This window comes from Mustela nigripes, chromosome 3 (genome assembly GCF_022355385.1).
Source record: "Mustela nigripes isolate SB6536 chromosome 3, MUSNIG.SB6536, whole genome shotgun sequence".
In the NCBI taxonomy this organism is placed as follows: domain Eukaryota; kingdom Metazoa; phylum Chordata; class Mammalia; order Carnivora; family Mustelidae; genus Mustela; species Mustela nigripes.
In genome coordinates, this window is record NC_081559.1 from 166,530,636 (window position 1) to 166,544,132 (window position 13,497).

At 39.2% G+C, this 13,497-nt stretch overlaps 1 protein-coding gene across 1 annotated transcript; it reads right to left on the reverse strand.

Annotated features, from left to right (window-relative positions):
- Window positions 1-3,158: 3,158 nt before the first annotated feature.
- Window positions 3,159-13,256, reverse strand: ABRA (actin binding Rho activating protein). The gene is made up of 2 exons (XM_059392938.1): window positions 12,567-13,256; window positions 3,159-3,884 (listed from the first exon to the last, which is right to left on the reverse strand). The coding sequence occupies exons 1-2, from the start codon at window positions 13,229-13,231 to the stop codon at window positions 3,407-3,409; spliced, it is 1,143 nt and encodes a 380-aa protein (XP_059248921.1). The 5' UTR covers window positions 13,232-13,256; the 3' UTR covers window positions 3,159-3,406.
- Between the last annotated feature and the right edge of the window lie 241 nt (window positions 13,257-13,497).

Consider the following 13,497-nt stretch of genomic DNA (forward strand, 5'->3'; position numbering starts at 1 on the left):
TCCAGTTCTCGAAAGTTTTTTTTTTTAGATCTGCATCCGTTGTGTGGATGTACCATAATTTATTCAGCAATGCTCCCATATGTATTGTTTTTCCAGTATTTTACAATTTAAAATAATTAATAATGCATTATGCATATGTTTTCATATTGTTTTATCTTCAAGGAAAATTTTAGGAGTAGAATTTCTTGGTCAGAAAATAAATGCATGGATGCCTGGGTGGATCAGTGGGTTAAGCCTCTGCCTTTGGCTCAGGCCATGATCTCAGGGTCCTGGGTTCAAGCCCCACATTGGGCTCTTTGCTCAGCAGGGAGCCTGCTTCCCCCTCTATCTCTGCCTGCCTCTCTGCCTACTTGCAATCTCTGTCAAATAAATAAAATATTTTAAAAAATTAAAAAAAAATTAAATGCAATGTAATTTTGTTAGATACCAACATGCCCCCAAAATGGGCACAAAAAGTCATCAGAGCATCCTTGTTGTGATGATGGAAAGTGAACCATAGTTCTCTGAAAACTTCTAGCCTGAGAGATCAGATCCATACAGTGCATTTGTAAAGCAAATAATTCAATAGAAATTAACTGTGTTCTTACTGTGTACTAGGGAAATGTTGTAGGTATTGGGGATAAAAAGGAACATTCTAGGAATCTTAAGGGAGCATCTTCACTGAGACCACTTTAGCAGGGACCAGATGGAATTCTGCTCCTCTTACCTCTGAACAGAGTGACTTGAAGTTCGGCAGCACTTCCATGAGCAGGGGTTCCCATTGACAAAGTTTTGTCTTACACAGAATTATCCCCACATCATGTGAGAATCAACAGCCAATATACCTGTTCGTAGTATTGAGAAAAGGCACTTGAGTTTGGCAAATTCAAAGTGGAAGGCAAATGAATATAGGTGTAAAAACTCGAACGCAGGACTGACTGACTTCCTGTTGGGAGTCGGTGGAAAGAATGGTAAGGTGAACTTGGGAATCAGGAAGTCTAAAACTTCAAGTTATAATAATTGAAAGTCACCAAACATTTGGTGGTCTGGACAGAAGGGGTATTTAAAAAGTACATTTCAACTGCCCCCAAACTCTTAAAACTTCTTATTAAAAGTTCGGAAAAGAAAAATTCTAAGATTTGGAAACCAATTGTATACTGCTGCTTATTGAGTATATAAAATTACCATTGGTAAAATGCTACTGATGATGTGTATTTCATGTGTAATTTTCATTATTTTGACAACTATAAAAACTATGAGGACGTTTGCCACCTGAGGGTTTTTTATTTTGTTTTGTTTTGTTTTTGTCTAAAAGCTGTTTTTCAACTATACATTTTCTTATCATGAAGTTTTTGGATAAAATTCTCTCACACAGCAGGCATTTTCCTCTAAGGGAACTAGATTTCCGACTTCACAGCCATACCTTATTCAGAGGAGTGTTAATGCAGGCTCTCTGAGACGACTTTTCTAACTCCATCCTCAGATTCCGACAAAATGAAGTTTGGACTATCTGCTCCAGTGGCTGCATAATGGTTATCGTTTGGAGCTGAATATGAGGAAATTCTTTTGAAGCCTTGGTCTAAATATTCCACAAATACTAGAAGTAACCCAATTTGCACTCTATAATTTTGTTGTATTTCAAGCACAATAAAGTGGTATTGTGGAATATAACATTAAAACAGTAATATATACAAGATGGGATTGGGAGGAAGACAAATCATAAGTGACTCTTAATCTCACAAAACAAACAGAAGGGTTGCTGCGGGGAGGGGGTGTGGGAGAGGAGGGTGGGGTTATGGACATTGGGGAGGGTATGTGCTATGGTGAGTGCTGTGAAGTGTGTAAACTTGGCGATTCACAGACCTGTACCCTGGGGATAAAAATACATTATATGTTTATAAAAAATTAAAAAATATAAAAAATTAAAAATTAAAAAAAAACAAAAACAGTAATATATAAACAAGAACAGAAAATATAGAAAATATATTTTATTCTTGTGAATGACTTTAAATGTTGACATAGGTTTCACTGTGATAGAAGTGTAGATCTTACATGAAATTTTGTTTAGAAATATTGGTCATTAATTTGTAATTTAACAAATCTATTAGGGAAACAAAAATACACATTCTTCTTTAAGAAGATATTGGAACTTTCAGTTTGAAAGAGAATCATACATGAAAACAAAGATAATTCCTATAGTAGTTTAATCCATACTTTATAGTAAACCTAACATCTAACAATTATGAATGTATCTATTACCTTGAGGTATTATAATTTGACATTAATTTCTGTATTTAACACGAAATTACTATAATTACCAACATTTAGTGAAATGAGTAAGAATTAAAACCTCACATCTTACTCAGTTGGTTTTTAGAATTTTGTAAGACACATTAAATCTGAGAAAAAATAAGTAATGGATTAATGCCCACTAAACTTTTGTCATTATATGAAACGGCTATTTTACTTTGGCAAAACTAATAATGCCATTTTATGACTCTCAGGTATTTCATAAAATTTGTTAGAGCATCAAGAAAATTAAAATGACTCAAATGTGTTTGGAATTTTCCAATGATTCTATCAGATTCCTTTACACTGAATATTCCACTTCATTGTAGAATTTTCTGTATTCCTACTTTACTGTATACACTGATATAAGTGTAAGCAGCATGATGCATTAATGTTTTGAGAAAAAATAAACTCCTCCAAGAAGTCCTAAAAGACAGTTAATTCTGTATCTCTCACCTGTGTACTACTTTCACAGTGATGGTAAACCTACCATCTCTGGTAAACCTCTCTTTTAGCTTTAAGAACGCCAACAATGTTTGTTTTTATGTGATTTGTGCAAATCATACAAAAAGGACAACTAACTCCTATTGGAAATCTTCTAAATTCCAAGCTAACAGAGAAATTTCATCAATTTCCACATCTCCACATCTGACTTGGATACTTTTTACTTATGCGTTTATTTTATAAGTGATGCTTTGATAGAAATAATAATACAAAGTCTAGCTTCTTAGAGTATTTTTAGTTTGCCAAACTTAACTGCTTTCCCCCAAAATAACACATCTTAACTATGTTCTGCTAATGTTTACCTAAAATCAGCATTTTTCTTAGATGTGGCAACTGTTTAAAGATCTATAATAATTTCTGCAATAGCCAAATATTTTTGCCTAAAGGGTAAGTAGAATTTCAAATATTTATGCCATTACTGTATACTAACACTCTACATGCCTTCTGATAGGCTGTGTGCACTTCTTCAAAATCTTCAAACTTCCTCAGAAATAGAGTCCCAAAAAGTCATTTATGTAAAAATTGTTTAATATTTACTAACTTATTACAGAGTGGTTTGCATTTTAACTTTTACTGCATTAGCATTTGGCATTAAGACAGCAGTGGGTCAAGTCTGGCTTTCGTTGCGGAAGGTTCACTGGAGTAGAGTAATCACGACATGGTCATCTCGGCCTTGCCATAGCATCTCTCCTTCAAAGTCAACCAGCCCATGCTTCCTGGCACGCATGAGAATACCCACCACTTTATCTGAGATACGAACATAGCGGTCAAAGAGATCTCCAAAAGTAACCTGGATCTTGCCATCTCGTCGGTGGCGGGCCATCGTGCGGATGATGAAGCACATGTCCATGATCTCTCTGTAGATGTGCTCCTCAGCTCGCTTGGCCCTTTCCGCCGTTTTGGTTCCCTCCTTGGGACGCCCGTAGCCTTCGTCTCCTTTGTGAAGGCGGGTGGACATGGCCAGCTGATAATCGAATTCCTCACTGAAAGGATTGAGCTTCTGGGATTGGATGTGTTCGTCAGCCCATTGTTGCCATCTCCCTTTCAGGCTGTCCACTTGGCTGTATTTCCGTTGGGCTTTGCAGCTGAGTTTCTCTGTAAATCTATTTGCCCTAAAAGGGAGAGAGAATGAAGAATCAAGATCCTGATTCTGAACATCCAAGTGCTGCTTTCTTTTTGTACTTCCTGCACGTAGGCGTCTTTCTGTAAGTGTGATTTTCTTCATTATAAACAATATAATCATAAGACAATAAATTAGAAATGAAAGGAGAAAAATTAGAACAGTCACACCCTTGTTCTTTATTTTTACTTGAGAGCTGACAACGACCATTGTCCTCATTTTGGTGCACCATAAAAAGTATTAAACTCTATTTCAGGAAAAAAATCTTCTTTTCACAAATATAATGTAAATATGAATGTCCTAAAATTATATGGTGATGACATTTTAGCATTGGAATCATATAAATGTTTTAAGGGAAGCCACTTTGTATAGGACTTCAGAAACCAGTTATTTTCCCCAAAATAAGGCTTATTATAGTAGCATATATACATTGTATTATTCACGTAAGTATATATGTTCATATATAGATTTTTGATGAGAGCATATTTATATTAGTATCAATGATGTGCCACAAATTTTGGAATATCAAGTTGTAAAGATGGAAGACAGCTGCTAGCAATAGTAACCTTTATCGAATACTTTGTGCTGGCATTCTTCTAAATACTTTATATTAATATTCCTACAATCATTTTATGAGACAGGTCTGACTATTCTTCTTACCAGATGAGGAAGCTGAGGTCAGGGTGGTTAAATTACTCACTTAAAATCACAAACCTGGTAAATGATAGTGCTGGGATTTGAACCAGGCCTGTGTGTGTAACTACTGCAAAATACTGCCCTAAACCACTGACAAAGGTAGAATTCAAACACCCACTGTCTGAGCTGAAGTCAATGTCTCCCCACTGTGCAGGGATGTCTGTCATTCCCACGGATACAGAGTCCAATAAGTAGATGAGTTGTGTTTCACAGCTGTGTGTGTCTTTGCAATGTGGAATGAGCTATTTTCTTATTAAACAACAACAAAACAAAACAAAACAAAAAACAGCCTTGAAAGTATAGATCGGTAGTGACATGAAGGTACAGGCCAATTTTAAAATGGGCAAAATTTGTCTTTAAAAGATTTCTCTGTCTGTTTTTTTTTTTTTTTTTTTTTTTTTTTTTTTATCTCCCGTCTCCTAGACCCTTTTTCCTAGAATCTCTTTGCCTTTGTGAGTAAAACATGAACCCTGGACTATGGAAAAGTCAGAGATTTGTAGTCCTCAACGTCACAAGCGACCCATCCTTCCTTTTCCCCTGCACCGAGTGGCCTCACGCCTGGAAGCACTGGGACAGGAGATGCAGAGCCTCCTGCAGTTGCGGAGTGAGCGGTGTGCCTGAGCTAAGCAGCCCTTTCTTCCAAACTCTCACAGGCTCTATTCAAAATCCAGTTACACGTCCGACGTGGGTATTCCTCACTACCCAATCTCACTTCCTGAAATCTGGTTATCCAAAGGCAGGAAACTCACAGACACACAGACGTGGATAGGGAGACACAGGTATTTGTATTAACATTTTCGAAAGAGGCATTAACAGCCACTAGATGGCAAACTTTCACTAATTCCCATGTTTTATGTGTTCAAAACTATTCTTGAGGCATTGTTTCATTATTTTGACAGAGCTCAAACTGGGGGTACACCAGATACGTAGAGCGCTGCTCTTCTTTGTAGCCACTTGGACAAAAACATATGACAAAGTAAATTGGGAAATAGCATGTAAAAAACTGTACACAGTTACTGCAGTTTTTAAAAGTCACGCATGTATGGAAAAGTGCTAGGAATTATACCATACTGAAATGAGATGGATTTCTCTCAGCCCTGCTGGTCCTCACCATCACCTGCCTCTCCATAGACGGTCCCTGTTTAGCTTCCCAGAGTAGGGGCTGCTTGATCTCATTATCAGATGAGAGCAAACACCTTCTTCCCTTAGAATCAAGGCAATCCATGTCGAGCATAGTCTTGAATAACGAGCTCAAAGCCAAAGCTCTTAACCTGATTTGAGGCAGGGACATCCTGCTAGAGAAAAGAGTCGAAACATCTCAGAAGAAATTGAGGAGAATGGCATAATTTGTTAACTCATACTTGTGTCTCCCAAATATGGACTACAGTTCCGTCCTGTATAATAAAATGTAAGTTTTAGTAGTTCCCCCTTATTACCAGGCAACTACAGTCTGGAGGCAAATGAACCTCCTTCTAATGAGTCATCGGGTCAACGGTAACCTAGCGCTACATCACCGTGCCTACATCATTCACCTCACTTCATCTCATCACGTATGCATTTTTTCCTTTTTCTCCTTCCTTCCTTTCTTTTTGCTTCCTTCCTTCCTCTTTCTTTCTTTTAAGAGGGAGAGCACATGAGTGGGGAGGGAGAGAGGGAGAGAGAGAATCCCAAGCAGGCTCCATGCCTAGTGTGGAACCTGACTTGGGGCTTGAACTCATAACCCTGAGAGATCATGACCCAAGCAGAAATCAGGAGTCAGACACTTCTATGAGCCACACAGCTACCCCTCCTCACATAGGCCTTTTATCATCTCACACCATCACATAGGCCTTTTATCATCTCACACCATCATAGTAAGAGTGAGTAAAGAACAATAGAGAGTGAGTATAGAGTAAGTATAGAGTAAGTACAGAGTATAGAGTAAGTATAGACTAAGAGTGAGTATAGAACTATAAGGTATTTTGAAAGAGAGACCACATTCACATAACTTTTATTATAGGACACTGTTATGATTGTTCTATTATTATTGTGGTTAAAATTTCTTACTGTGCCTAATTTATAAATTAAGCTTTTTCATAGACATATATGTATAGGAAAAACCATAGGATATATAGGTTTAATATTTCCTGCATTTTTAAGCATTCACAGAGGTCTTAGAACATATCTCCCCCAGATAAGGGGGAGCTACTGTACATCTTTCCTTTAAGGAACTTCTGGGTGTGCCTGGGTGGCTCAGTCATTAAGTGTCTGCCTTCAGCTCAGGTCATGATCACAGGAGCCTGGCATCAGGCTTCCTGCTCAGCTGGGAGCCTGCTTTTCCCTCTCCCTCTCCTCCTGCTCGTATTCCTTCTTCCGCTGTATCTCTCTGTCAAATAGACAAATAAAATCTTTTTTTTTTTTTTAAATAAGAAACTTCTGGCCAAGTTGGCATACTTTCCATCTTTTTATTAAGGTATTTATGATACTGACTGTGTATCAGACACTGTTTTAGGATCTCATTGAACATTCAATAATTTTTTGAAAAGTAGACATTAAAAGACATCTGTGAAGATAATCAGAGTAATACCAATTTTATACGGTAAAATTCTAACTATTTAAAATGTGTACACATCAAGGTGAGGAATTCAGTGGCATGTGCACAATTGAAAATAATTGTTAGTATCTGGATGGCAGTTGTTGTTTTTTGTTTTGTTTTTTGTTTTTTTAATTATCTTTCCTGTTGGAATCATATTGATTTTATGATTTAAAGAAAGAAAGAAAAATATTCAAATTAGCCTTCTAAGGTAACTTGTTTAAACTGTATGTAATATGGGCCTCTGATTCCTTGATATAGGGTTTTTTCCCTCTAATTTGCATTAGGAACTTAAAGTCCCTGAATCTTGAAACCCTATGTCATTAGGAATAGGGTTGAAGTTAGTGAGTTAATAAATCTCTGAGGAAGTGAAGCATTTATCTTTTCAAAATCACCTCCTAAATCTTAATGTCCATTTGTTATATTGTCAAACTGTAATTCCCAAAAAATAGGAGAGAAGGAAAGCAAAAAAATTCGTCTAATAAGCAAGAATTGGAACATAGATTATAAAAAATGAAGTACCAGGAGGAATACCTTAATGTGTATTTGTCTCTATCTTTTAAACATTCTGTATTGTTTTTGTATTTCCAATTTCTAAAAAGCCTGAAAGTTCATGCTTAAATCAGGATTAGAATTTTTTTTTAAGACTTATTTATTTATTTATTTATTTATTTATTTATTTAACAGAGAGAGAGATAGAGGGAGACAGAGAACACAAGCAGGGCAGGGACAGAGAGAAAGGGAGAGGCAGACTCCCTTTCCATGCAGGGCTCGATTCAGGGCTGGATCCCAGGACCTGAGATCATGACCTGAGCCAAAGACAGACGCTTAATGATTGAGCCCCCCAGGTAGCCCAGGATTAGAAAATCTTATACCTTGAATATCTTCTTGGTCAATGGACATAAGAAAAAATATACCAGCTAATCCTTTTTTTTAATCTTTAAGTAAAAATGTGAATAATAGTTTAGATTGAGCTTTAGGAATACAGTATAGTATAAATTTATAGAAAGCAAAGCAATATTCAAAGACTGACATCACACCCATATTTTAAGATAGTAGTATTTCATCTAAACTTGGCTTCTTGGGTTCTTCATTATTAATAAACAAATTTTCTTATAGTCAATCAACAAATATTTCCTCTGTCCAAGTATGTGCAAAGTAACTGATTGTACTAGACATTATAAGCATTCTAGTTGGAAAATGTACGTTCATTCACTGAAACAAATTCAGAAACTTATTTATCTGCTATCATCTGTTATCAAATGACATCAGTTTGAGTATTGCTTTCTCATGTGAATGGGCTTTTCAGCAATTTAATGAGAATACAGGAACTAATTGCATCATAGTTTTATAATTTTGGAGTAATAATTATGTGGGTACATTATTTAATATGAATAAACCCCACAGGAAATAAAAATTCTGAAAGGTATATTTCAAACCTAACCAAGTTCTCTGGCACTGGAAATACTCTGGGAGGTGGCCTTCACCTGCATCACTAAATGATGTTTCAAATATCACAGGGCCTGGAGGTGACATTTTCTTTCTATTTATTTATTTGTCAGAGAGAGAGAGAGATCACAAACAGGCGAGGGGTTGAGGGGAAGCAGGCTCCCCGTTCATCAAAGAACCCGATGCAGGGCTCCATCCCAGGACCCTGAGACCATGACCTGAGCTGAAGGCAGAGGCTTAACCCTCTGAGCCACCCAGACACCAGGTGACATATTCTGGTCTAAGTCTTGAATCAGTGTGAAGAAAGCAAAGGCCTGCTTTCATGGCCCCACCCCCAAAGACTCTCCTAGATAGGGAGCCTTTCTCCTCTTCGCCCAGGAACATTTCTCTGTCAGTAAAGCAAATAATTTCTGCCACCCTCTCCAAATTCCCAGGAAGGTGCTGGGGAGAATCTGTTCCTCTGGTTTGCTTGCTCCTCTCCGCAGGAAGTCTAGCCAGTTTGAGGAGTTTATCAAGCCCTTCACAGGGTCACACTTATCTCTGTCTGCTATCAATCAGGTTTGAGAGCCAGGCCCGTGATTCTTCTTGCCCATTTGTAACTGTCCTCAGACCCATAGAAAGGGTTCCACGCTCTAGAATTGGGGTCAAATAGCAGAAAGCTGTACTTCGGCTCTATTTCTAGCAAAATCCTTCAATATAGTTGTACCCAGATCTTACACTTAGGGTGTTATTGGGATTCCGTTAATTAAGCTGACACTTTGATCTCCATTTTCGTTTTCTTGAGCCCATTCTCTGCTGAGAGAATCAGTCTAATAGAGTGGTTAAGAACATAAGCTCTGTCACCAGCCTTCCCAACTCAATCACGTACTAACTCTATGACTTGAATATATTTCTTAGTGTCTCTCTGTGTCAATTCCCTTATCTATAACATGGCATTCTTATTCCCCACTATTACTATTTTTGCTGACTGTAACATGGGGAGGATGAATGTGTGATTGGCACTTTAATATTACGCCATTACTGTATGGCAGAGGGAGGCAGTTTCTTTTGTCTAAAGGAGCTGGACCAAACAAGTCTTGTAACGACACAATCAAAACACTCAACATTTTTAAAATAAAGCATTAAATAGAAACCATTTTCATAGTTAAACCCAGTTAGCAAAACTGTTAGTAAAGAATATCTCTACTTTTTGCCAAACTTGACTTTTTTTTTTAAATCCATAGAACATCTTCACCACCAAAAAACCTCTCTTTCCTTCTTCTTAAACATTCATGATACATAATTTTCTCCCTATTGATGGATATGGGTCAAGAATGGTGCTTAGAATGAAAAATAAACGAACAGAATCTCCTTTCACGCGGGCTTAGTCAATAATGTCACGATCATTCCTCAAGCAGCATTTGAGAGTCCCATCAGGCTTGTGCTGAAGCTTCCTGGGCACAGCTAGGGTTACTGCTGACACCAAGCAATGTTGTTTCTGTGTACGACATTCTGGTACCCTATGTTCTTCAAGACTAAGAGGAACTAAAGAGGAAAGAGGAGATTTAATCCCAATCCTCTGCCCCAACCCTGAGGACCAATCTCCTAGTATCCTGTAGTGTTGGGATCACAAGAAATGGTCCCCTGTGTTATAATGTGTATAAATTATTAAGGAGTTCCTCTGGGTCCATTGCTTTGCATAATCAATATCAAAACAACTGTATGAGCTACATCTATTTTTTTTTTTAAGGTGAGGACAAAGAGACAGGATTTGCCAAAGTAACCATGATTCAAACCTAATTGTCTCTCATGCAAAACTTATACACCTCTCCATCACACTAAGAAGGTGTCCATGTACATGTTTGATTTTAAAAACCTGAGAAAGGTCCTGTATGTGAGTCTCTACTTCCAGTTTACAGTGTGGTGAAGAGAGCTGGGTCAAGAGCCAGAATCTCTGGGTTCAAATCCCATAGGCTAAAAAATCTTATCCAGATTTTCTACTGTGTCTTTATCTTATGCTCCATCTATCAAATGTGGAGAATACTTAGACCTGCCCATGAGAACATGGTGAGAATTAAATGAATAAACAGAGAAAGAAACAGAGAAAGTGCCCAAGAGGACTACACGCATTTCAGACTATCTCCAGTCATCCACTTCCGACATGGAGCCAATCTGAATCACGCTGACAGAAGATCTTCTTTGTGCCATCCTCAATCTTTATTCTGCTGGGTTCTAATGTTTCATGTCTAGCAAGTGCACACACATACACGTACACACACACACACACACACACACCCAAATCCACAAGGCCAGAATCAGACGACGGTTCCATATTTCCTGGTAGAATAACTATTTCTCATTATGAATTTCTGTATTAATATAAGTAGAGCACAAATCCAGATCTCTCCACAGCACCCTCAAGGCACCGAGGGATAGTTAGCACCATGTCTGTTTCAAAACACGGCATGTGAAGACAAGCACAGCTCAGCTTTGTCACTAACTTGCTGGGTAAAACCTCCCCTCTGAGCTTTAGCACTCCCGTCCCTAAATTGGGATAATAATCCCTGTTTCATCAGATAGTGACAGAGAAAAGGACAGAGTATGTTAGCCATCTGTGGCGTGCACTAAACGTGTAAGCATTATTACAATTATCTAGATTTGCTATTTCATGTTTCTTAAAAGCATGTGATGTCATAGTTCTAATTCTTTTAAAACACCTTTAAAGTCACAAACTGTATGACAGGTTTTGTCAAATTAGGTGTCAGTTTTGTTCTTTACTTTCTGATTGTTTCATAAAGTTTAAGAAGCACACCTACATGACTAATATTTCCAAAGGGAGTCATCAGATCAGAGGCTTTTCACATATTTTGATAGTCCATAGTTGTGGAGTGAGATATCCTGACTTTCTATTACGTGGAGGTAGAGTTACTGTCTTAAAAGGAAATATGTGGTTTTTTGTCTGAATAAATGTATCAGTTTGGCTCAGCCTCTGTTGGGGGGGTATGTGTATTTGACATCTAAATGTCTTAGAATCGTGGTATTTTAATGACCTAGCTTTAATAGCATTTCTGTCATTGTTTACAAACAGAACAAACCTCTGAAAGTTTGAAAATATAAAAATGAATACAAATAGTAGAATCTATGTGAATAATAACAGCTTTTATACGTGGAGCATAGGGAGCAGGTACTGTGCTGAATTCTTGGCAGCCTTAATCTTGTTTACTTTTTCCAAAACAATAGAATTTATCTCAAAATTTTACTCTTGCTATCATTTTACAAAGGAGGAAATGGGCTTAGAAAAATAACCAGTTTGTGTGTGAGACAGAGAGAGAGGAGAACATTTAGGATCTACTCTCTCAGCCACTTTTGAGTATATAATATGATATTATCAACTATTGTTAGAGAAGAGCTGGAATTTGAACGTGGGTCTAACTTCAGAGCCTACTCTCAAGTTAGATGGCAGCCTCCCAGTGGTTTACAGGGTCCTAGAGACCAGTGTCCCACGGGCATGGGACAGGGTCCCCTGTCACCACAGGGGACATGTGGGTAGACGTGTCCCCTGATAATGCTATAGACTGGTTTGAGACAAGGGAAAGATTTGCCCAGTCTTAGTCTACCAGCAAGCACATTTTCTGTGGAGAAATAACCCAATTTGCTACCTAGACTTTATTTTAAAAATATACCCAATGCAGGCATCCTTCTCTGGTGGCTTCATCTTTGTTGAAGCTAAAACTGGAGTATTCAGTTCAAAACATAAGGAAGAAACAGGAAAGTACAGGCCCTTGACCCTGAGGTCCATGTCTAGCTTGGCATTGCCCCTTTGGCCCAGAGGCAGAGCCTTCCCCACAGGACCTTGCCCCCTGCCTACTTTTGAAGATTCTCATTCTAACTTTGGGAGCACTTCCCTGCTCTCTCGGTCCCCATGGCTCGTTGGGGCTCAGAGGCAGTATAGGCAGCCGAAGGGGGGCATTCACTTACTGGGAAGGCAAGGGGCGTTTGATTCTGGTGGTGGCCACCTGCTCTCCATCCTGCTCGGGCCTCTCCTCGGTCTCCCCTCCATAGCCGCTGTCCTCTGTGTCGATGCTGTCACTCCTCCACTTGGGCTCCTCCTGTTCCATCTCTTTCCAGCCTTTGGTCAGCTCGGATACCAGGTTGGCACATTTCCTCCTCCGTGTCGGGGAGCCATGGCTGTGGAGGATTCTGTCAATGTCATGTTCTGGGTGCCCGGCTCCAGGAATGTCGCCTTCTTCGTATCGGTGGCTCAAGTGGCCCACATCCCCTCCTCTCTCATAAGCTTTGCTGACAACTGTTTTGGTCACCTCTTTCCTTTTGATAGGAGAGACTTCGGTGGCTCCCTCTGAACTTTGTCCATCTCCATGTCCCTCTGACTTTTGGGAGGGGGATTTTGGGGTGTCCTGAGCTTGCTGGTGGAGAGTGGGGTTGACCACTGACTTAGGGGCTTGGGGTGCATCCTGGGTCTCTCCTGGCTGCCAACCTGTGGGCTCTTGGGCCTGCCTGGTGCTGTTCTCATTTGCCCACTGCTGCCAACCTCGGGCCAAGCTGATCACCAGGGTGGCTGTGCGGACCTTCCGGAGGGCACGTTTGGCCGGGGCCTCCTCTCTTTCCTTTTCTCCCGGAGCCATGCCACCCGTCTCCTCTCTGCCTGTAACCTGGGCACTGGCTAACATGAGTACAAACCTGGGGAGTGCCTGAGATTTAAATAGAAGCAGGGTGTGAGGGTGGGTGGGGAAGAGTTTGGTGACGGTGGAAACTATGTTAAACATTTCTTGCCAAGATGTGGTGCCTTCCCCTGAAGGCGTGTGTGCTTTTTTTAAACCTGACGTCTCCAGTTTCATCACAGCAGAGGAATATCTCTGTTGCTAAAGGACAGTGATATGCGCTCCCTTTC